Below are 25,866 nucleotides of genomic sequence, written 5' to 3' on the forward strand. Positions count from 1 at the left end.
CCAATCTTTGCGCCACTTTGAAATCTTCTCAAGATCTGATTGAATATTTATCCAGCTTTTTTAAGGCAGTACATGATCATGGATAACTGCATCATCGGCAAAAAGCCTGGCAGTTTTACTATTAATATTGTCTGCAAGGTCATTGATACACAACATAAACAGCAAGGGTCCCAGCAGTGACAAACGAAAATTTGTACCAGGCTAGGATTCAAACCGGGATCTCCTGCTTACAAGGAAGGTGCAGTAATTAATGTACCATCCAGGACGCAGTGTTATCACAACTGCATGGACTATCTTGGCAGCCATCACAGCCAATCCACATTCCCATCAAGCACCACTTATCTACAGTCCCTGATCATTATACTCCTGTTCGTTGCTTAGAGATTCCCACTGGACGTTGGACATATTTGTGCTGCTGATTCTGCTTAATGTCCCATTGCAGCTCATAGCAGTGATCCCCCTTCAGTTCACGTATAGTGTTTCACAGCTGCTGTATTTGCACGGTGTATGTTCTTTAGAAGGAGCAGACACTGTTCATTAAATAATTGATAAGACTGGCTGGGAAATGGATCCAGTTTCTTCAGTGTGAATGGTTACTGCAACTGCCTAATAAGAAGGAGATCTGGGATTCAAATTCCAATCCAGTATGCATTTTCGTTCATTGCCACTGATTCTGCTTAATTTCCTGCTGCAGCTGAGCAGTTGATAGCAGTGATCCCCCTTCTACTTACATATCAAAATTTAAACACTATACTCTTCCTCCAGCCCAGGAAAACTGAGCATATGATTGGTTCTTTGGTGTTAGGTGTGGTCTAAGGATTAGCTAAGGTGACTTATAAAAGCACCATATGTTCACTGCTGGTTTTCTTAGAAGACCTCAATAAACCATGATTTTTGGGTACAAAAAGTACCAGTTGTAGGGACAGCAACTTCTGTAATGGAAAACTGTCAAAATTTTTACAATATATTCTTAACATTATGTCCTCAAGGAAGCCTGAAATTTTTTTGATATCATTACTCATTATGAAGATCAGAAGTCCAAAGTTAATGTACTTATGCAGATAAAATATGCTTGTAATACCCAGTCTGAGGCATAAATGAGTTTTAGCTTACATAGTGAAATTACATAGTGAACACATTTAGAGTTCTAAGGTCATCACAAAGTTTCTGAGGTCACCAAGCTATGTTTTAGTCATCATCTTGCCACTAATAAAACTTCATGATGTGCTGTCTCTGTATAATGTGCATTTCATGATTACATAAATATGCTGAAAGTGGTACTGCAGTGACAAAATATTTGCATATATACTTGTTTTATACAAGCAGCACACGCCGCTGTAGCTAGGAAAAAAAGGAACCAGCAGAGAAATGGTCCTGTCATAGAACAGTAAAGGTGAATAGGTTCCTCTTTGAAAGACTATTATACAAAAATAGGGAAGCAGGTGCCGCAGTCCCCACTCCGCCTTCCTCGACAAAAATTTTGGCATGTAAACATATTCTTACTTTTTTGTAATGAAAGAGAGTAGCAGAGATACAGTGACAGTGGAAGAGAGAGGAGACAGTGCCAGTGGATGAGAGAAAGTGACAGTGAAAGGGAAAGGGAGATCGATGAAGACAATAGCAGTGGGAACCAAAGGGGTAGGAGATATTGATGGCCAGTGAGAGACAGTGACGGTGAAAGAGCAAAGGAAGATGGATGGAGATAAAAGCCATGGGAGCAAAAGAGTGAGGAGACAGTGGAAATGAAAAATACAGATGAATGGAGACAATACACACACTTCGGGGTTCTGGGCCCTTCCAGACTGGTGAACTTCTAACATATAGGTATAGGAGAGGGTGCCCTTAGGACCAAAATTTTAAATATGCAGGTAAAGGGAAAAAAATAAGTTGGACTCTCCCCTCCCCCCTAGAATTTTTTAGCTGCCAAGGTATGGTGGAGACAGTGTCAGAGGAAAAGAGACAAAAGGAGACAGTGTTAAGTAAGAGAGGGGGCACTGGCAGTGAGATGTACTATAAATCAATAGGGGAAGAAGGAGACAGTTGGAGAGGGATATGTATACAGGGTGGTCCATTGATAGTGACCGGGCCAAATATCTCACGAAATAAGCATCAAACAAAAAAACTACAAAGAATGAAACTTGTCTAGCTTGAAGGGGGAAACCAGATGATGCTATGGTTGGCCCACTAGATGGAACTGCCATAGGTCAAATGGATATCAACTGAATTTTTTAAAATAGGAACTCCCATTTTTTATTACATATTCGTGTAGTACATAAAGAAATAAAATGTTTTAGTTGGATCAAATTTTTCGCTTTGTGATAGATGGCACTGTAATAGTCACAAACGTATAAGTACGTGGTATCACATAACATTCTGCCAGTGCGGACGGTATTTACTTTGTGATACATTACCCATGTTAAAATGGACCATTTACTAATTGCGAAAAAGGTCGATATTGTGTTGATGTATGGCTATTGTGATAAAAATACCCAACGGGCGTGTGCTATGTATGCTGCTCGGTATCCTGGATGACATCAGCCAAGTGTCCGGACCGTTCGCCGGATTATTTACGGAGACAGGAAGTGCTCAGCCACATGTGAAACATCAACCACGACCTGCAACAAATGATGATGCCCAAGTAGGTGTTTTAGCTACTGTTGCAGCTAATCCACACTTCAGTAGCAGACAAATTGCATGAGAATCGGGAATCTCAAAAACGTCGGTGTTGAGAATGGTACATCAACATTGATTGCACCTATACCATATTTCTATGCACCAGGACTTGAATGGCAACAACTTTGAGTGTTGTGTACAGTTCTGCCACTGGGCACAAGAGAAATTACAGGATGATGACAGATTTTTTGCATGCGTTCTATTTAGCAATGAAGCATCATTCACCAGCAGCGGTAACGTAAATCGGCATAATATGCACTATTGGGCAATGGAAAATCCACGATGGCTGCGACAAGTGGAACATCAGTGACCTTGGCAGGTTAATGTATGGTGTGGCATTATGGGAGGAAGGATAATTGGCCCCCATTTTATCGATGGCAATCTAAGTGTTGCAATGTATGCTAATTTCCTACGTAATGTTCTACCGATGTTGCTTCAAGATGTTTCACTGTATGACAGAACAGTGATGTACTTCCAACATGATGATGTCTGGCACATAGCTTGTATGCAGTTGAAGCCGTATTGAATAGCATATTTCATGACAGGTGGATTGGTCGTCGAAGCACCTACCATGGCCCGCACGTTCACCGGATCTGACGTCCCCGGATTTCTTTCTGTGGGGAAAGTTGATGGATATTTGCAATTGTGATCCACCGACAACACCTGACAACATGTGTCAGCGCATTGTCAATGCATGTGCAAACATTACAGAAGGCGAACTACTCGCTGTTGAGAGGAATGTTGTTACACATATTGCCAAATGCATTGAGGTTGACAGATATCATATTGAGCATTTATTGCATTAATGCGGTATTTACAGGTAATCACGCTGTAACAGCATACTTTCTCAGAAATGATAAGTTCACAAAGGTACATGTATCATATTGGATCAACCAAAATAAAATGTTCAAACGTACCTACGTTCTGTATTTTAATTTAAAAAACCTACCTGTTACCAACTGTTCATTTAAAATTGTGAGCCATATGTTTGTGACTATTACAGTACCATCTATCACAAAGCAAAAAAAGTGGTCCAACAAAAAAATTTTATTTCTTTACGTACTACACGAATGTGTAATAAAATATGGGGATTCCTATTTTAAAAAACGCAGTTGATATCCGTTTGACCTATGGGGGCCATCTAGCAGGCCAACCATAGTGCCATCTGGTATCCCCCTTCAAGCTAGACAAGTTTCGTTCTTTGTAGTTTTCTGTTTGGCACTTATTTTGTGAGATATTTGGCCCAGTCACGATCAATGGACCACCCTGTATAGACAGTGGCAGTGAGAGGTAGATGCTGAGTATGAAAGATTAACTATAAAGAGAGACTGGGTAAAAGGATTTACAGTGTTCTGTGTTGAAAGGGCATGGACATATTAGTGTGCCAAAATTTTTGATGAGGAAGGTGGAAAGGATTGAGGCAGTTAGTTTCCCACTTTTCTGTCACAGTCTTTTACGTGCTCTGACAGGAGCATTTTTCCTCTCATAATCCTATGCAGCCGGCCGAAGTGGCCATGCGGTTAAAGGCGCTGCAGTCTGGAACCGCAAGACCGCTACGGTCGCAGGTTCGAATCCTGCCTCGGGCATGGATGTTTGTGATGTCCTTAGGTTAGCTAGGTTTAACTAGTTCTAAGTTCTAGGGGACTAATGACCTCAGCAGTTGAGTCCCATAGTGCTCAGAGCCATTTGAACCATTTTTTGAATCCTATGGCTGTAAGTAAAAAAACTGAATAATAAGAGAGAGCATTCATTAATAAATACATTTTTCAGAAGTTGGTTCACAGAATAAACTGAGGAGCTAGAGAAAGGTAGCACTTCAAACAAATAGTACAGAGAGGATGCAGGTTGCATGTGACCAAAGAGTAAGATGAGAAAAATATCAGTTAATTACAAAGGTAAAAGAAGGTGTATGACTCCATTGACAGGTAGACTCTCTTTGACACACTAGAAGAATATGGAATAAACAGAAAAACTAGGGAACTGATAGAAGAGGCACTCACAGACACCTCATCCAAAATAAAATTTATGAGAGAAATCTCAGAGCTGTCTGAGGTACATACAGGAGTCAGACAAGGAGATGGTCTCTCACCACTTCTATTCAGCATATTACTGGACAAAATTATCAATCAGTGCAAAGAAAAAGTAAAAGGAATTGAGTTACAAAGAATACATGCAAACAAGACAATAACAAAATGCCTAGAATTTGCAGATGAGTTGGCAATACTCAGCAGCAACAGAGAAAAGGCACAAGAAGCCCTTGAATATTTACATGAAGTCTCTGCTAAAACAAGGTTACAGATATCATACAACAAAACACAATATATGGAAAGAAAGAACAACAATACACAAGTCATGCACACATGTTATGCATTGGTTAATAGAGTGGAAAAATTCAAGTATCTTGGAGAATACAAAGAAATAGGAGGATCAAACAAGGCATCCAATACAGAATGAACAGAAAAACTTCAGAAAGTGTGCAAACACACATGGATGCACTACAATAAAAGAAGCATCTCAAGATGGGTGAAACACAGGCACTACAATGCAGTTGTACTACCAGAAGCCTTCTATGCATCAGAAATGACCACAATTGGTACATTGGGCACAACAGAGACAGGAAAGATAGAACATAAAATCCTTCGAAACATTTTTAGGGGAGTACATAGAGATGTTATATGGATGAAGAGGTCAACCAAAGAACTATACAAACATACAGACAGATTCACAAACATAATCAGTAAAGGTTGAGTAACAGTCTTTGGGCACATACACAGAATGAACAACATAACTCACAAAGAGGATTCTTGATGTAGTCAACAGCTCAATAAAAAAAAAAAAAACCAACTGGTCTCATGAAATAGAAGAAGACCTAAAACAAGCAGGAATCAATGAAGAAATAATAGATGAAAGAGACAAATTCAGAAACAAAATTATGGACACAAAATTTGAAGTAAAAGAAATGAAGAGATCAGGAAAAATATGGACAGAACAAAGGAAACACAAACACAGTCAAAGAATGAAGATGTTTTGGGAAGAGAAAAAGAAGAAGAAAACATAGAAAAGGGGAAAATTGAATAATCATGTAATGTTCAAGTTCAGTCATTGTCTTAGGGGCAAAAATGTATAGTCATGATGATGATAATAATAATAATAATAATAATAATAATAAAAGTAAAAGATACACTTCAGGCTAAGGCATGATGTGAGAAAACTATTTGCAAATTTGGAGAGCACATTTGAATGTTAAAAATGAGGTTCATAATAGTAAAACAAGAGCTTAAGCACAAAAGATATGGTGAATGATATCTCATAGGGCCATGCAACATTTTACCCTATGCATATTGAATAACTTTACTTACAACGAAGTAATTGATGCGAGCGTTATCGTGCAGACCACCACGGTCTGAGAACCCATTCTCTGTTATCAGCACTGGAAGATTGCCATATTCTTTCTTAATCCAGTTCAGCATCTTCCTCAGACCCCAGGGCACAACCTGAAAAAGAAATCAAACAATAAAGAACCATATTTAACTGTCAGTAAATATTGTGGTACTATCCCAACTAATATAAAAACTCAGTTTCTGTTTGGAAATAACCGTTCTCTGCTGTACATTTCTCAGAGTATACAAGTATAATGTACTGTGACAGAGCTCTGTCTACCATTTCTTTTCTTTTTCTTTTTCTTTCTTTTTAAGTAATTATTGATGTCTTTGTTGAACAGATCACTTAAAGTGACACTGTCTGTTCATTTCTTTCATTGTCTAAGTAACTACACAGAGACAAAATGGTTTTACCTTTTATCTATCAGTATACAATGAGAAGACAGTTCATCAGTTCCAGTGTCTGTTTCATAACAAACAATTCATTTTCAGACTTATAATAAACAAACAAGTTTATTTTTTCGTTGGGATTCTTCATCATCATGCTGTATTAGTAACTGAATTCAAGCAATACAACATCAGTCTTCTAAAGTGTTTGTCAATGTCCTTATTTTGCTCACTGGAAACTAGCCTGATATTTACCCTCCGGGCTACTCTTGCAAGGTTTAAGACCAGGCATCAGTATATTCCTTGAGGTATTTGTGTACCAAATCATATTTCTTCTTTTCCTTTCTTTTCACCAAGATGGGTCTATACTTTATTTTCATCAGTGCCACACTACTGCAGGAAGGGACAAAAAATACTGCAATAGTCTCCAAAGCAAAGACATTTATGTCCATGAAACTGGTGAAAATTACAAACATGATGTCTAATGGACATGTTTTGCTTTTGAAAATTGATTAAGAGACATGGTAGTTAGTTAATTTGTTTGTTTGTTTCACATTCCATGGATCATTTTGCATGATAAATCATAATGATGTGGAGCCTCAGGTAGCTGTAGATGTAGGGAACTTGCAGCAGTCCTCAGCAATTAGGAGGCTTAGATTAGTTGCAAAGCCTAGCAGAAAGAAGGTTCTGCTGCTAGGTAGTTCCCACGGTTGAGGTGTGGGCGAGCAGTTACAGGAAGTTTTGGGGAGTGAGTACCAGGTCATCAGCAATGTGAAGCCTAGTTTAGGGTTGGCTCAGGTGGCTGAAAGCATAGGGGAGTTATGTAAGAATTTTACGAAGGAGGATCAGGTTGTGACAGTGGGTGGAACAGGGAACAGTCTTGATAGGGATGGGGAATATGATGTTGGTGGTGACTTGGTTAAGATAGCTAATCAAACTGGTGGCACTAATGTGCATTTCGTGCAACTGTTTCAGTGTCATGATTGGCCTCACCTTAATGCAGCTGTTAGCCACCTTATCATGGGGCTGGGGAGGGTACTGTTGGCAGAGGGCATGGATCACATCTCAGTGGTGCCAGTTGGGTCTATCAGTAGATGGGGTTTCACTAGGCATGGCCTGCACCTCAATAGGTATGGGAAGGGGAGGCTGGCAAAGCTTATAGGTGACAGTGTACTGGGTGGTGGTTGTGTCACTCATGGAAAAATTCCTGTAGTAGTTGGTGTTAGAGCTACTCCTTTTTTAGATTGAAGTCAGCTGATAGGTACACCTGCTTAAAGGAGGTCACTCTAACTAAGGACTCACCTTAGAGGGTGTAATGTTTCCAAGTAGAGAAGGAATTAGCATATTTCATCAAAATATAAGAGATAGAGATAAAGTCAGTGAACTGCTAATAGATATTGACTCTGAAATTATTGGTATATCAGAGCACCACTTAAATAATTTGATAATTCAAAGGCTTCCTTTACCAGGCTACAGATTAGCTAGCTGTTTCTCAAGGAGTTCCTCATGAGGTGAGGGAGTGGCTCTGTACATAAAAAAACAGTATTCCATTTGAGTCCATAGACATATCACGACACTGCACTGAACAGATATTTGAAAGTTGTGCAGCGTTAGTTGAATTTAGTGAAACTAAACGTCTAATTGTTGTTGTTTATCGGTCCCCTAACTCTGACTTCAGAGCATTTCTGCTCAAGCTAGAGAGGGTTCTTGATTCACTTTGTAGGAAGTACCAGAAAGTAGTTATATGTGGTGACTTCAATATTAATTTTGTATATGATTGTCCAAGAAAAAGGATGTTGGTAGATCTCCTAAATTCATATGATCTGATGCAAACTGTGTTTTTTCCAACTAGGGTGCAGCGGAACAGTAGCACAGTCATAGACAATATTTTTATTCATTCTTCATTACTAGATGGGCATTCTGTTAGTAAAAGTTGTAGAATTTTGGAACACGTATTATGTTCGAGTATAATGACTTTTCTGGAGACTATAAATCTACTCTGCATGAATCAGCATGGGTTTCGAAAAAGACGGTCGTGTGAAACCCAGTTTGCACTATTCTTCCACGAGACTCAGAGGGCCATTGACACGGGTTCACAGGTAGACTCTGTGTTTCTTGACTTCCGCAAGGCATTCGATACAGTTCCCCACAGTCGTTTAATGAACAAAGTAAGAGCATATGGACTATCAGACCAGTTGTCTGATTGGATTGAAGAGTTCCAAGATAACAGAATGCAGCATGTCATTCTCAATGGAGAGAAGTCTGCCGAAGTAAGAGTGACTTCAGGTGTGCCGCAGGGGAGTGTCATAGGACCGTTGCTATTCACAATATACATAAATGACCTTGTGGATGACATCGGAAGTTCAATGAGGCTTTTTGCAGATGATGCTGTGGTGTATCGAGAGGTTGTAACAATGGAAAATTGTACTGAAATGCAGGAGGATCTGCAGCAAATTGACGCATGGTGCAGGGAATGGCAATTGAATCTCAATACAGACAAGTGTAATGTGCTGCGAATACATAGAAAGATAGATCCCTTATCATTTAGCTACAAAATAACAGGTCAGCAACTGGAAGCAGTTAATTACATAAATTATCTGGGAATACTGATTTAAAATGGAATGATCACATAAAGTTGATCATCGGTAAAGCAGATCCCAGACTGAGATTCATTGGAAGAATCCTAAGGAAATGCAATCCGAGAACAAAGGAAGTAGGTTACAGTACGGTTGTTCGCCCACTGCTTGAATACTGCTCAGCAGTGTGGGGTCTGTACCAGATAGGGTTGATAGAAGAGATAGAGAAGATCCAACTGAGAGCAGTGCGCTTCGTTACAGGATCATTAAGTAATCACGAAAGCGTTACGGAGATGATAGATAAACTCCATTGGAAGACTCTGCAGTAGAGACGCTCAGTAGCTCGGTACGGGTTTTTGTTGAAGTTTCGAGAACATACCTTCACCGAAGAGTCAAGCAGTATATTGCTCCCTCCTACGTATATCTCGTGAAGAGACCATGAGGATAAAAACAGAGAGATTAGAGCTCACACAGAAGCATACCGACAATCCTTCTTTCCATGAACAATACGAGACTGGAATAGAAGGGAGAATCAATAGAGGTACTCAAGGTACCCTCCGCCACACACCGTCAGGTGGCTTGCGGAGTATGGATGTAGATGTAGAAAAGTGTGAATGGCCTTTCAGACCATGATGCACAAATTTTAACACCAAAAGACTTTTGTACTCAAACCAATGTCATATTTAATTACAAACTATGTAGGAAAGTTAATCCAACAACAATAGAGAGTTTTTTAAAACTTGTCAAGGAACAAGAGTGGCAGGATGTTTATAGTGCCAATAATGTAGATGATAAATACAATGCTTTCCATAACACATTTCTCATGCTCTTTGAGAGTTGCTTTCCATTAGAACATTCTAAATGGGGTACTAGCAGTAATGGGCAGCCCGGGTGGCTGACTAGTGGGATAAGGATATCATGTAGAACAAAGCAGGAATTATATCAAAATGTTAGAAGTAGCCACAATCAAGCTAGAGTAGCCCATTACAAATAGTATTGTAAGGTGCTTAATATGTTATTAGGAAAGCAAAGAGTATGTGGTATGCAAATAGAATAGCTAATTCACAGGATAAAAATAAAACCAAATGGTCAGTTGTGAAGGAAGTGTCTGGACAGCAGCACAAGGTCGACAATATAAAGTCAGTTCGCAGTAAAAATATTTCTGTTACTGATAAATCAGATATATGTACAGTAATTAACAATCATTTTCTGAGCATTGCTGGTGAATTAAATAAAAATTTAGTTTCTACAGGAAATCTTATAGAAGTTTCTTGGCAAATGCCTTTCCGAGATTGACGTAGGAAATACTCCTTTGTGATATAGACAAGAGGGAGATTGAGTCAATAACTAAATCACTGAAGACTAAGGACTCTCATGGTTATGATGGAGTGTCTAGTAGAATATTAAAGTACTGTGGTGCACATGTTGGCCCTGTATTTAGCCATATTTGTAATTTTTCCTTTAGGAATGGTCAGTTTCCTGAGTGATTAAAGCACTCAGTAGTAAAGCCACTTTATAAAAAGGGAGAAAGGGATAATGTAGATAATTTTAGACCTATTTCTATGCCATCAGTGTTTGCAAAAGTAATTGAAAAGGCTGCATATGTAAGGATAATTGATCATTTTATATCATACGATTTGCTATCAAATGTACAGTTCAGCTTTAGAAGTCGTTTAACAACTGAAAATGCTATATTCTCTTTTCTCTGTGAGGTACTGGATGCGCTAAACAAAAAGTATTGAACGCTTCGCGTATTTTTTGATTTAACTAAGGCATTCAATTGTGTTGATCACAAAATATTGCTCCAGAAGTTGGACCATTATGGAATTCGGGGAGTAGCTCACAGTTGGTTCACCTCTTACTTTAGCAACAGGCAGCAAAAGGTCATTATTCACAATGTTGAAAACAGCTGTGATGTGGAATCTGAGTGGGGTACTGTCAAGTGGGGGGGGGGGGGGGGGGGGTGCCCCAGGGATCAGTGTTGGGGCCGCTCTTGTTCCTTATTTATATAAATGATATGCCCTCTAGTATTACGGGTAACTCTAAAATATTTCTGTTTGCTGATGACACTAGCTTGGTAGTAAAGGATGTTGTGTGCAACATTGACTCAGTCTCAAATAGTGCAGTACATGACCTCAGGTCATGGCTTGTAGAAAATAAACTAACGTTAAATCACAGTAAGACTCGGTTTTTACAGTTTCTAACACACAATTCAACAAAACCTGATGTTTTGATTTCACAGAACGGGCATATGATTAGTGAAACTGAACAGTTCAAATTTCTAGGTGTTCAGATAGATACTAAGCTGTTGTGGAAAGCCCACATTCAGGATCTTGTTCAAAGACTTAATACTGCCATTTTTACTATTCGAACGGTATCAAAAGAGTGTGATACTTCGACACGAATATTAGTCTACTTTGCTTATTTTCATTCGCTTATGTCGTATGGTATTATATTTTGGGATAACTCTTCCCATTCTACAAGGATACCGTATTTACTCAAATCTAAGCCGCACTTCTTTTCCGGATTTTGTAATCCAAAAAACCACCTGCGGCTTAGAATTGGGTGCAAAGCAAGCGGAAGTTCTGATAAATGTTGGTAGGTGCCGCCACAACTAACTTCTGCCGTCGAATATATGTAGCGCAACACAGGCATGCTTTGCAGGCCCAAAGATAAATACCGGCACCAAAACCTCTGTGTCAGTAAATAAATGTAAAAAAAAAGGTGGAAGACGAGCTTTTTTCTCCGCCCCGAGTTTCGACCACTGCATTTTCATACATTATCCAACGAAGTAAATACAAATTCCGTATTGTTCATCTCCGAATGTAGCAGCATTCCAATGTACTACGAAAATCCGACTGACAAGACTTTGGGAGGTTTGTCAATATGGCCAACTCTACGTTCTGAATTTTTTCATACCTGTGAGAAGAGATGGTTGCTAATAGGAACTTTTATGAATTGTGAATCACATGCAGTATTCTCTTATAAGAATAATACGAATATAAACACTTTGCCATGTATTGTTTCGTGTTTGCTGCTATCTCACTTAAATCCTGTCTGCCTAATAAACTACGAAACTAGAGTGAGACAACAGCAAACGTGTAAGAATATACATATCATGTCATGTTTATATCCGTATTATTCTTATGCCTGATAGTGATAGAGTCAGAAATGAAGCACGGTAGTTGACTAGATTTTTAAATCTAAGATGACTCTAATTTCTGTGCAGAATGTAATGTACTAAAGAGGCGCCTGCAAAGATTTTCAAACGGAGAAAAATTTTCGCTAAACTCTCCTTCAGAACATCTTCGATCATACGCAGTCTATTATTTGGTTCTTGTTGATCATTATCAAAGAAAGCAGCAGTGTATGTAACAACAAATAGCAGTCTCTTACGATTGTTTCGGTTATGAGACAATTCCTCTCTTTTTTTATTTTTTATTGTAAGACGCGGTAGCGCACACAAAAGCAAGCCATGCCGCGACAAACAATGCATGACTCAGTACAGTAATGCATTTTCAGCTCAGAGTGACGTAAACACCTGTAACAAAGAGAACGGCATTTATCAGATCAAAGAAAAATATGCAATCAAGTCAAAGCCAGGTGAAGCACGTGAAAAAGGAAGGGTACCCGTATAAATACGGACGGAGCACCTGACGCATAGCAATGGCTACCTGGTTAAACTTAACTGCTAAGCTTACGACTCGAACCAAACTACTGTAGCTGTATCGTCATTCATTCAACCTAAATTGTGTCTCATATTACAATGGACCAACTTTGTTTTGATTTGGAGGTGCGGCCTAAAACTTTTCTCTCCTCTTGAAATTTGAGTCTCAAATTTCAGGTGCGGCGTAGATTCTGGAAATTTTTTTTTCCTTGATTTCGAGTCTCATTTTTCAGGTGCAGCTTAGATTCGAGTGTGGCTTAGATTCGAGTGCGGCTTAGATTCGAGTAAATACGGTATTTTTGGCTCAGAAACGGGTGGTTCGGGCAATAAGTGGTGTGAGTTCACGAACCTCTTGTCAACCTCTGTTCATGAGTCTGGGTATTTTGACATTGGCCTCCCAATATGTATATTTCTTATTGTCGTTTCTTGTTACCAATATTAGTTTATTCCCAAGAATAAGCAGCTTTCACTTGGTTAATACTCGGCAGAAATCAAACCTGCATTTGGATAGGACTTCCTTAACTCTTGTGCAAAAAGGTATGCAGTATACTGCTGCATCCATTTTCAATAAGCTGCCACTTGAATTCAAAAATCTTAGCAGTAATCCACGCACTTTCAAATCAAAACTGAAGAGTTTCCTCATGGGTCACTCCTTCTATCCTGTCGAGGAGTTCCTTGAAAAATTAAAATGATTCTTATTGTATTGCTGATAGCGTTTACTTAAACTTATGGACTGACTTTTTTCAGGTTCATGAACATTTATTTTTATCTGTTATTACTTTTATGTTGTAATTTCATGTACTGACATGTCCAATGACCTTGGAGATTTGCTCCTCAATTTGGTCCTACAGAACTTGACGTGTAAATAAAATAAAATAAATAAAACAATTCTGTAGCAACCTCAGCTGTCAGTGTGTTTGTGCAGTGTGGTTTATGTGTGTTCACAGAATTTGTGCTGTCCTAAAATAGTTCTATCACTAGCCACAAGGGGCATTGTGTTTCTATTATATGCTCTAGGTTTCTGTTTATTCTTAGAGCTGCTCAGAGAGCCCTGCTATATTATCTAATTTTGACTAGTGAATAAAGTTGTTGCTACAGAACCAAGACATTGTTTGTGGAATTTAATTACAATACTACACGGGATTAACAGCTGGATGAGCAAGATCACAGCTCAACAGCCACAGCAGTGACCCAAACAAGCCTGCGTAACACTCGAATTTGATGTGATACTATCAAGGAAAATTTGTGAGATGACAGAAAGCTCGACAGCGACCAATCTCACTGTGTCAAGACTTGCAGTGTGACTGCTGCCCTTCTAGCTTCACAATACATTCCTCTGTTTTGTGCAAGACAAAACTGTCTTCACCCACTCAGGCATAAGTGCCAATGCTACAAAGTTTGCATTGGTCATAAATCAGCTTCACCACTAGTATGCTGTCGAGGTGTGGGACGTAATTATTGGGCTGCCTGAAAGCTATTCATACAACCAGCTCAAGGCAGAGTTAATGAGAAGGGTATTATCTTCACAAGAAGAATGCCTCCATAAGGTTCTAACACATGAGGACACTGAGGACCATGAACCATCCCAGTACTTGCAGCACCTGCATAGTAAGATCAAAACTGGTGCGGTTCTACACAACCTGCTACAAACTATTTGGAGTAGCTGTTTTCCACCTCAGATATGTCTTTGGATTATATTCTGTATTTTTCATTATTAAAGATAGTAAAATGTCTATTATTTCATATGAGACTTTCACACTATGGTTTTTCCTTTTTTTTTCTTTTCTGGAAAAATTAACTCTCAGGTCCATTTTGCTGTAGACACTAGCAGTTCATGTACATACCGCAACAAGCACATGAATCATGTACAAACATGCCTCGGGAACAACTGTGCTCAGTTTCAGCTCTGTAGCTAACCTGTACAGTTCTGTTCTGTGCTTTCAAGATGTTTAAAACTATCAACTCACCCGCTGCATGGGAGGTTCGCTCAGTGATACGGTTTTTGTCAGCAAGGAACCTGTCTGCTGCAGAAATTCTTCAACAGATTTGCGAAGTGTATGGTGATACTGTTATAAGTGAACGCAAAGTGCGTAAGTGGGTATGAGAATTCAGATGGCCTTGACAACGTCCATGATGAGCACCGCGGCAGTTCCCCTTCTTTGATTACAGACGATTTGGTGGCTTCAGTTGAAGTGAGGACTCATGAGAACAGATGCTCCACAGTAACACATCTCTCAAATGTATTTCCTGACATGTTGAGATCAGTGCTTTACAACACTGTTTCTGAACACCTGAAGTTTAGGAAACTGTGCTCCCATTGGGTTCCAGAACTCCTAACAGAGGACCACAAAAACCAAAGATTTGAGTGTGCAATGAAGTTCTTGACTCGTTATCACAAAAAGGTGAGAGCTTCTTCAGTCAGATCATAACTGGAGACAAAACATGGGTTTCGCATATCACGCCCGAATCGAACAGGAATGGAGCATGGAATGTAAAGGTGAAGGCCAAACAGACTCTGTCTCAGTGCAAAATCATGGTGTCGGTGTTTTGGGGTAGGCACGATGTTTTGTTGGTCACCTTCATGCACTGAGGAACCACTATCAATGCAGAAGCATACTGCCAAACCCTGAGAAAGTTATGCAGAGCAGTTCAAAACAAAAGATGCAGCATGCTGACAAAGGGAATTGTCCTTCTCCATCACAATGCAAGACCTCACACTGCATGTCAAACCTGTGATTTATTGGACAGTTTTGACTGGGAAGTTTAAATCCACCCACCCTACAGTCCTGATCTTGCACTCAGTGATTACCATCTGCTCCTCCACCTCAAACAACACCTCAGTGGCAGCTGTTACAGTGATGACGACGACGTGAAAACGGCAGTGAACTCTTGGTTATCAGAGCAGGTGGCAAGTTTTTATGAAGAGGGTATTTTAAAATTGGTTGAGAGGTGTGATATGTGTGTCAACAAACTTGGCAACTATGTCAAAAAATAGAGTGAAGTATGTACTTTCTGAAAATAAATTCACTTTTCTGAAATAACCTTTCATTGTGTACTTATGTTCAAATGGACCTTACTTAAAAAACATGCCTCATATAATAGTAATACCTTATCCTCTTTCTGGGTTCAACATCTCAGTTGTTATATAGGGATGCTGACACAGTTCTTCAGTGTACCAAATGGGAAGTTGTGGTACATAAAATGGAAACCAGACTTCATTACTACGGTCCTGACATCAACAGGTAGTGTGTGTAGAGTAACATTATGAAACAATGTGCATATACTGTGTGTAGTATGTGCCATGACTGAGAGTGAGGAATGAATTAACAATGTAGCACTAGCCTTTTACATTATTAAATAACATCTTTCCAAAACAGTACTGTACATTAGAGAGAAACTGAATCAGGTGGCACGGTTTTAAACAGACTGGCCTCATATTTAGGAAGATGCAGGCTCCAGCCTCCATCCAGCCACCATGATTTAGGTTTTCTGTGGTTTTCCTAAATTACTTCAAGCAAACTGGGATGGTTCCTACTACAAGGCCATGACCATCTACCTGCCCCATCCTTGTCAAACTAGACCTGTAAGTATGTAAACGCTGTATATATGAATTGCGTTATTTTTGTAATTCTTAAATTGTAGCAGCAAGACTTGTCCAATATCATTGTAAAACTGATTTATGGATGAACAAAACAACAACAACCACTACTACTACTACTACTACTACTACTACTACTACTACTGTTACTACCACCACTACTACAGGTGTAGTACAGGGACTGAGGCTGGGTCTGCTCATGTTCTTGTTATGATCTTACATCATAGGTTCAAGAAGCAGAAATAGTTCACCTTGCTGATGATGCAAGTATTACAATCAAGACAAATGAATTAACTTCAAAACTTGAAAATGCATTTTTTTTTTCAAAATTACAACTGCTCAAATGAGAATTCAATTTATATGATTACTCATCAAATATTGCAAGCCTTAAACAATAAAATATCACCAGTTGGTATAGTTTGTGTTTTTTTTCCAATGTTGCTTGAAAGTGTAAATCATATTGGTGGTTTCACAAATAACTGTCTATGTACCTAAAATTCCATAAACAATGCACAAATATAGATAATTAGAATTGGGTGAGAAATATCAACATTCAGTCGACAATTAACAGTAATACATAGGGTGCTACAGAGCTCAATATGAGGACCATTTCTTTTTCTTGTGTGTGTAAATAATATTTTACAACCTGCTGATTCCCATATAATTACTTATACTGATGACACTAATCTGCTGTTTTATGGTGATAATGAGGAGGATACAATGTATTTTCAACATAGGTGACATCAGAAATGGCTAAATGTTTTCATAACTATGGTCTAAAAGTCAGTATGACAAAATCACAGTTACTGGAGCTCAAAGCAAGCAACTCATGCCACAGTCGTGTAGGAAATATTTGTGGAATTTCATACAGAGACAATGAAGATTGTAAATTTCTTGGTCTGCACTTGTATGCCAGTCTTCAGTAGGAATCCATGTCAAATTTGTATGCAGGAAAATAATCACTGAAATCTAGTCACTTAGCCAATTGTCCAAAATTGTATGTGATATAAAGCTGAAAATGGTATAGTACAGGACAATGTTCCCATTTATACATTATAATGAAACACACATGACACTGGTGTAATACAAGTAAGTTATGGGAGAGAGCTAAGAGGGAGAGAGAGCCACTGCACTTAAACAGAACACTGGTGCTACAAAAGAGCTGTTAGGCCAATACATGCTCTGGGGTACAGGGAGACCTTTCCTGATGTTCTTATCAAAAGCAAATATCTCACTACATACACAACTTTTTTAAGCCTTCAGGCCAATGCACCCGAATGTTCTGATGAACATAATCACAGCACAAGAAATAAAGAAATAAGCACAATGATTTCAGTCAGACAACAGAATTAAAAGATTGACATCACAATCCATATATCAGTGGGACAGTGTCAGAATCTGTAAGAGCACATACTGGGGATCCATTTAAACAAAATTTAAATTTCTTGTTGTAAATAAGTGTCTGAGTTCACTGAAGGAATTATAAGCTGTATATATTTTATAGATTAACCTTTATAGATAAATCTGTTATGTATTAAACATCTGTACACAAATACTGCATGATATATAGTGGAAGATGTCCTACCATAAGGGAAATATTCGACTATGGGTACATTCTCTGAAGCATAAGTTAACATTAAAACTATTAACTTCACAGTGATCCAGGAAAGAAAATTATGTTACACCTTATATGATTGTTACAATGTAGTATTAGAAAGAGTACACAATGTCATTTCGTGAAAGTTGTTGGGCAAAATGACATACTTTTGTGTCTACTACGGATGTTCACTTTTATTTGCAAATACCACATGCAAACACCACAAATAATGCTTTGTCAAATTATAGGTCAGCTATCAAATGTGTGGTGTCTCAAACAGTGAAACCCTCCAACACATCTCTGACTATAGAGTGGTGCTGAGTAGATACTCTCTGCCAGTGTAGTCTGGACCCAACCTGTGTCACGTTAGGACATTGTGTAAATAAGGTAGTGAACTCTAATGTATGGGTTTGTGTCGTATCTTATCACACCTGTCCATACTCAAGTTTCTACAAAGGTGACTCTTGACTGCCTCCTTGTGCTATAAAACTTTTTGATAAATTACCAGATGAAATAAAATGTCTGACAGACAGCAGTAATAGTTTCAAAAACAAATTGAAATCATACCTCCTTGACAACTCCTTCTATACCATAGAAGAATTCTTGAACATGAGTAAATAAATCTGGAGATATAATATATGCATTTTGTGCCATTTAAGGGAATGGGATAGATAATAGAAATATTTAGGTATAACACTATAATGTAAAAGAAAAAAAAAAAAAAAAGAACCCTTCCTTCCTGTGCGCATTTCTTGTGCATTTGACACGTTCCACATCATAATGGTTTTCCGTACTATTGATCAATGGAACACGTAACTAACTAACTAACATGAGGTGCTTCACCTCAGTGACTGCTTCACAACCTGTGCCAACACCAGCTTTATGAATGGTGCAGGTGGGAACTGTCCCTACAATAGATCACTTGTTCCCATAACCCCACTGGCCTCAATCTTCGCTTGTCCCTGCCCTCTTCCTACCTGTCCACCTCTCTGATCCCACTCCAGCACTACACATGCCTTTAACCCTCAGACAAACCTACTGGTCTTTTCCCATTCTCTACTTCCCTCCTCTCCCCTCTCGCTCTCCCCTACATCCCCAGCATGGCCTCCCGACTCTACCATCCCTGCACTCTCCCACAGGCAGCACATCATCTTTCCCCACCCCTAAGCAGCTATACCTGCCCCTGCCCTCCTCATGCCTCTTCCTTATCCCCTTTCAACCCATCATACACCCACCCCCCTCCCAGCAGACTGCTACTCACATAACACTCAGTTGCAATCAGGCCCCAGTGCCTGAAGACAGTGATGGTGGTGGTGGTGGTGGTGGTGGTGTGTGTGTGTGTGTGTGTGTGTGTGTGTGTGTGTGTGTGTGTGTGTGTTTTTTCTGTTTCAGAAGAAGGATGTCTTGGTCCAAAAGCCTGAATGATTAGCAATCTTTTCCACTGTACCTGTCTGCGACTCGGTGCTCCTCTATGTGGAGAGTAGCAACCTATCCTTTTCTTGTTGTTGTTATTATATACAACTGAGTGTTGCAAAAAGCCTGACCACAGCCTTCAGATAATGGATGAGGGTGAACCAGTAAAAAAATATAGAATATTCTACAGTCTAGGGTATTTACATTAATAAGAATCTGAACTGTGTGTCACATGCTACAGATCTTTTTAAACATCTAAGATCTGCAGCTTCTGCATTACAGATAATATCATATGTTGAAAACAAAAATATAAAAAAAAGTTGACTTATTTTTTCCAATTTTTCTACACTTATGTGGCATCATACTCTGAGGAAATTTATCCGAGGGAAAGAAGTATTTGTTGCACAGAAGCATGTAATAAGAATTACGTGTTGAATGTTTGTAGACAGCTCTTTAAACAGTTGGGTGCACCAACAGTAGCCTTGCAATACATTTAATCTCTTATGAGGTTTAAGATGGAGAGAGGAGGAGAACATAGCTAAGTATAAATCACTGTATGCATGAAGAAACCTCAATAAATCATTAAATGATCAGCATGTTGCCATATTTCCTGCTGAAAATATATACCATAATTGTAAAACTGACTCACAGTGAGAGGCAGTGCTTGGTTTGTGGCGGTACACCACACTGGTACCTTTCAATTTATCTGGAAATAAACATGCAACTAGTTGCTTTTTTATGATTTATTCAACCATGTATATGTTTTTCAGCCACTGCAGTTCATGGTTGAATAAATTGTTAAAAAAGCAACTGGTTACATATTTATCACCAGATACATCACCAATTTAAAACATGGTTGCAGTTTGTCATCCACAACGGATTTACTGAAATGTTTTAACATGTCTAAATTTGAAAAAGCTCACCCCTGAAGGAATCTTTTCTTTTACAAATCAAGCACTGGTAAGAGGTAACAGTTATGATCCACAGAACATGCCAATAACTACCTGAGAAACTATATCTTTATTGGACACAAAATAAGTAAGTAAACATTTTTTAAAAAATTCGTTTATCACAGTCATTTGAGTAATTCTTCAATTTAAGATATTTTAACAGTAAAACATTTTACCTTAAGCCAGGATGATGCAGATGAAGGCCATTTTGGATCAAAGCTTCTAATAACTCCTGAATCTCGTTGAAGAGATGGAATTTCTCCTTCAGTGCCCGAAGCAGCATATCGTGTTGTGTAATGATTGTATGCAAAGAAATCTGCTGTACCTGAAAACATGATTAAACTGGAATAAACACTATTGATATTTATGAGGAACATTTTAAACATGTTTTACATTGGTTAATCCAAAATGCAAAGTGCCATAAAAATATAGTTGTTATCCCACAGTTATGTAAACTACTTTCTTGAGATCATGCATGTAATGCACACGCAAACAGAAATTAGATCCTGAGCTGTCTCCTTTATTTGTATTTGTGTAACATCTAGTTGCTGTTGTTAAAGCATAATAACAGTTGTGTAGGTGGTCCGAAACATACTCTTTCCTGATCCACAGAATGAATCCATGTGTGAGTGAATAATCTAATCAGATATTTTTTCCCCTTTCACTGAGAAATAAAACTTAAAGTTCATTTTTCAGCCCAGGTATTATCTTATTATCTCATTTTGGGATTTATCCACTTAATCTGGTTTGTACACATCACCTCTAATCACAAGTTGTTTAACATTCTACCAAAATTGTCATGAAATATAAATAGCCAAGGGGAAACTAAACTCCAAAGTTATCTTTTATGACCCTATCTTGTACACTTTGGCAGGTAAAATGAACTAAAAGTAATAGAAACTCATGTAAATGTAATTGGATAAATAACCCATCACTCATTGTTGTGGTCTTCAGTCCTGAGACTGGCTTGATGCAGCTCTCCATGCTACTCTATCCTGTGCAAGCTTCTTCATCTCCCAGTACCTACTGTAGCCAACATCCTTCTCAATCTGCTAAGTGTATTCATCTCTTGGCCTCCGTCTATGATTTTTACCCTCCACGCTGCCCTCCAATACTAAATTGGTTATCCCTCAATGTCTCAGAACATGTCCTACCAACCGATCCCTCCTCCTAGTCAAGTTGTGCCACAAGCCCCACTTCTTCCCAAGTCTATTCAATACCTCCTCATTAGTTACCGTATTTACTCGAATCTAAGCCGCACTTTTTTTCCGGTTTTTGTAATCCAAAAAACCGCCTGCGGCATAGAATCGGGTGCAAAGCAAGCGGAAGTTCTGAAAAATGTTGGTAGGTGCCACCACAACGAACTGCTGTCGAATATATGTAGCGCTACACAGGCATGCTTTGTAGGCACAAAGATAAATACTGGCGCCAAAACCTCTGCGTCAGTAAATAAATTAAAAAAAAAAAAGGTGGAAGACGAGCTTTTTTTCTCCGCCCAGAGTTTCGACAACTGCATTTTCACACATTATCCAACGAAGTAAATACAACTCCGTATTGTTCATCTTCGAATGTAGCAGAATTTCAGTGTACTACGAAAATCCGAATGGCAAGACTGTTTGGGATGTTTGTCAATATGGCCAAATCTACGTTCTGAAAGTTTTCCTACCTGTGACAAGAGATGGTTGCTAATAGGAACTTGTATGAATTGTGAATCACATGCAGCATTCTCTTCACCATAAGAATAAGACGAATATAAACATTTTGCCATGTTTTCTTTCGTGTTTGCTGCTATCTCATTTAAATCCTGCCTGCCTAATAAACTACTAAACTAGAGTGAGACAACAGCAAACGCGGAAGAATATACGTATCGTGTCATGTTTATATTCGTATTAAGTGATACAGTCAGAAGTGAAGCACGGCAGCTGACTAGATTTTCAAATCTAAGATGACTCTAATTTATGTGCAGAATCTGATGTACTAAAGAAGTGGCCGCAAAGATTTTCAAACGGAGAAAAATTTTCGCCTAACTCTCGTTCAGAACATGTTCTATCATACGCAGTCTATTATTTGGTTCTTGTTGATCATTATCAAAGAAAGCAGCAGTGTAAGTAACAACAAATAGCAGTCTCGTGCCATTGTTTCGCTAATGAGACGATTCCTCTCTATTTTTTTATTGTTAGCGGCAGTAGCGCGCACAAAAGCAACCCATGCCGCGAGCGGCGACAGACCGTAAACACACACTATCAAAATGCGACAAACAATGCATGACACAGTACAGTAATGCATTTTCAGCTTAGAGTGACGTAAACACCTATAACAAAGAAAATGGCACTTATCAGATCGAAGCAAAATAAGCAATAGATTCAAACCAGACGAAGCACGTGAAAAAGGAAGGGTACCCGTATAAATACGGACGGAGCGCCTGACGCATAGCAATGGCTACCTGGTAAAGCTTAACTGCTAAGCTTATGACTCAAACCAAACTACTACAGCCGTATCGTCATTCATTCAACCTAAATTGTGTCTCATATTACAATGGACCAACTTTGATTCGATTTGGAGGTGCGGCCTAAAACTTTTCTCTCCCCTTGAATTTCGAGTCTCAAATTTTGGGTGCGGCTTAGATTCAGGAATTTTTTTTTTCTTTATTTCGAGTCACATTTTTCAGGTGCGTCTTAGATTCGAGTGCAGCTTAGATTCGAGTAAATACGGTATGTGATCTACTCATCTAATCTTTAGCATTCTTCTGTAGCACCACATTTTGAAAGTTTCTATTTTCTTCTTGTCTAAACTAGTTATTGTCCACGTTTCACTTCCATACATGGCTACACTCCATACAAATACTTTCAGAAACGACTTCCTGACATTTAAATCTATACTCGATGTTAAGAAATTTTTCTTCTTCAGAAACACTTTCCTTGCCATTGCCAGTCTACATTTTATGTCTTCTCTACTTCGACCATCATCAGTTATTTTGCTCCCCAAATAGCAAACCCATTTACTACTTTAAGTGTCTCATTTCCTAATCTAATTCCCTCAGGATTACCCAATTTAATCTGACTACATTCCATTATCCTCGTTTTGCTTTTGTTGATGTTCATCTTATATCCTCCTTTCAAGACACTGTCCGGTACGTTCAGCTGATCTTCCAGTTCCTTCGCTGTCTCTGACAGAATTACAGTGTTACTGGCAAACCTCAAAGTTTTTATTTCTTCTCCATGGATTTTAATTCCTACTCCAAATTTTCCTTTTGTTTCCTTTACTGCTTGCTCAATATAAAGATTGAGTAATATCGGGGATAGGCTACAACCCTGTCTCACTCGCTTCCCAACCACTGCTTCCCGTTCACGCCCCCCGACTCTTATAACTGCCATCTGGTTGCTCTACAAATTTTAAATAGCCTTTCGCTCCCTGTATTTTACCCCTGCCACCTTCAAAATTTGAAAGAAAGTATTCCAATCAACATTGTCAAAAGCTTTCTCTAAGTCTACAAATGCTAGAAATGTAGGTTTGCCTTTCCTTAATCTATTTTCTAGGATAAGTTGCAGGGTCAGTATTGCCTCATGAATTCCAACATTTCTACGGAATCCAAACTCATCTACCCTGAGGTCAGCTTGTACCAGTTTTTCCATTTGTCTGTAAAGAATTCACGTTAGTATTTTGTAGCCATCACTTATTAAACTGATAGTTCGGTAATTTTCACATCTGTGAATGTCTGCTTTCTTTGGGACTGGAATTATTATATTCTTCTTGAAGTCTGAGGGTATTTCACCTGTCTCATACATCTTGCTCATCAGATGGTAGAGTTTTGTCAGGGCTGGCTCTCCCAAGGATATCAGTAGTTCTAATGGAATGTTGTCTACTCCCAGGGCCTTGTTTTGACTTAGGTCTTTCAGTGCTCTGTGAAACTCTTCACACAGTATCATATCTCCCATTTCATCTTCATCTACCTCCTCTTCCATTTCCATAATACTGTCTTCAAGATAATCGCCCTTGTATAGACCCTCTATATACTCCTTCCACCTTTCTGCTTTCCCTTCTTTGCTTAGAACTGGGTTCCCATCTGAGCTCTTGATATTCATGGAAGTGGTTCTCTTTTCTCCAAAGGTCTAATTTTCCTGTGGGCAGTATCCATCTTACCCCTAGTGAGATAAGCCTCCACGTCCATACACTTGTCCCTTAGCCATCCCTGCTTAGCCATTTTGCACTTCCTGTTGATCTCATTTTTGAGACGTTTGTACTCCATTTTGCCTGCTTCATTTACTGCATTTTATGTTTTCTCCTTTCTTCAATTAAATTCAATATTTCTTCTGTTATCCAAGGGTTTCTACTAGCCCTCGTCTTTTTACCTATTTGATCCTCTGCTGCTTTCACTATTTCATCCCTCAAAGCTACCTATTCTTCTTCTACTGTATTTCTTTCCCCCATTCCTGTCAATTGTTCCCTTATGCTCTTCCTGAAACCCTGTACAACCTCTGGTTCTTTCAGTTTATCCAGGTCCCATCTCCTTAAATTCCCACCTTTTTGCAGTTTCTTCGGTTTTAATCTACAGTTCATAACCAACAGACTGTGGTCAGAGTCCACATCTGCCCCTGGAAATGTCTTGCAATTTAAAACCTGGTTCCTAAATCTCTGTCTTACCATTATATAACGTATCTGATACCTTTTAGTATCTCCAGGGTTCTTCCATGTATACAACCTTCTTTCATGACTCTTGAACCAAGTGTTATCTATGATTAAGTTATGTTCTGTGCAAAATTCTTCCAGGCGGCTTCCTCTTTCATTCTTTACCCCCATTCCATATTCACTTACTACGTTTCCTTCTCTTTCTTTTCTATTTATTTCCAGTCATCCATCACCATTAAATTTTCATCTCCCTTCACTGTATGAATAATTTCTTTTATCTCATCGTACATTTCATTCAATCTCTTCATCATCTGCGGAGCTAGTTGGCAGATAAACTTGTACTACTGTGGTAGGCATGGGCTTTGTGTCTATCTTGGCGACAATAATGCGTTCACTATGCTGTTTGTAGTAGCTAACCCGCACTCCTATTTTTTTATTCATTATTAAACCTACTCCTGCATTACCCCTATTTGATTTTGTATTTATAACCCTGCATTCACCTTGTTCCTCCTGCCACCGAACTTCACTAATTCCCACTATATCTAACTTTAACCTATCCATTTCCCTTTTTAAATATTCTAACCTACCTGCCTGAATAAGGAATCTGACATTCCACACCCCAAGCCGTAGAACGACAGTTTTCTTTCTCCTGATAACAACATCCTCCTGAGTATCCCCCGCCCAAAGAGGTGTGTGTTGGGGTTTATGGGCGCTCAACATCGAGGTCATCAGCGCCCCCGCCCAAAGATCCGAATGGGGGACTATTTTACCTCTGAAATATTTTACCCGAGAGGACATCATCATCATTTAAACAATACAGTAAATGCATCCCCTCGGGAAAAATTATGGCTGGGGGTAGTTTTCCCTTGCTTTCAGTCGTTCGCAGTACCAGCACAGCAAGGCCGTTTTGATTAGTGTTACAAGGCCAGATCAGTCAATCATCCAGACTGTTGCCACTGCAACTACTGAAAAGGCTGCAGCCCCTCTTCAGGAACCACA

The 25,866-nt window shown here is 39.0% G+C and overlaps 1 protein-coding gene across 2 annotated transcripts in view; it reads right to left on the minus strand.

Annotated features, from left to right (window-relative positions):
* The window catches only part of LOC126419131 (myrosinase 1-like), a 553,078-nt gene that overhangs the window by 14,222 nt on the left and 512,990 nt on the right, over window positions 1-25,866 (minus strand). For both annotated transcript variants that reach the window (XM_050086237.1, XM_050086238.1), the window contains exons 9-10: window positions 20,418-20,566; window positions 6,033-6,167 (exon numbers count right to left, since the gene is read on the minus strand). In XM_050086237.1, the coding sequence (XP_049942194.1) occupies window positions 6,033-6,167; window positions 20,418-20,566 (284 nt within the window). The remainder of the gene's footprint in view (window positions 1-6,032; window positions 6,168-20,417; window positions 20,567-25,866) is intronic.

Source organism: Schistocerca serialis, chromosome 9, assembly GCF_023864345.2.
Source record: "Schistocerca serialis cubense isolate TAMUIC-IGC-003099 chromosome 9, iqSchSeri2.2, whole genome shotgun sequence".
NCBI lineage: Eukaryota > Metazoa > Arthropoda > Insecta > Orthoptera > Acrididae > Schistocerca > Schistocerca serialis.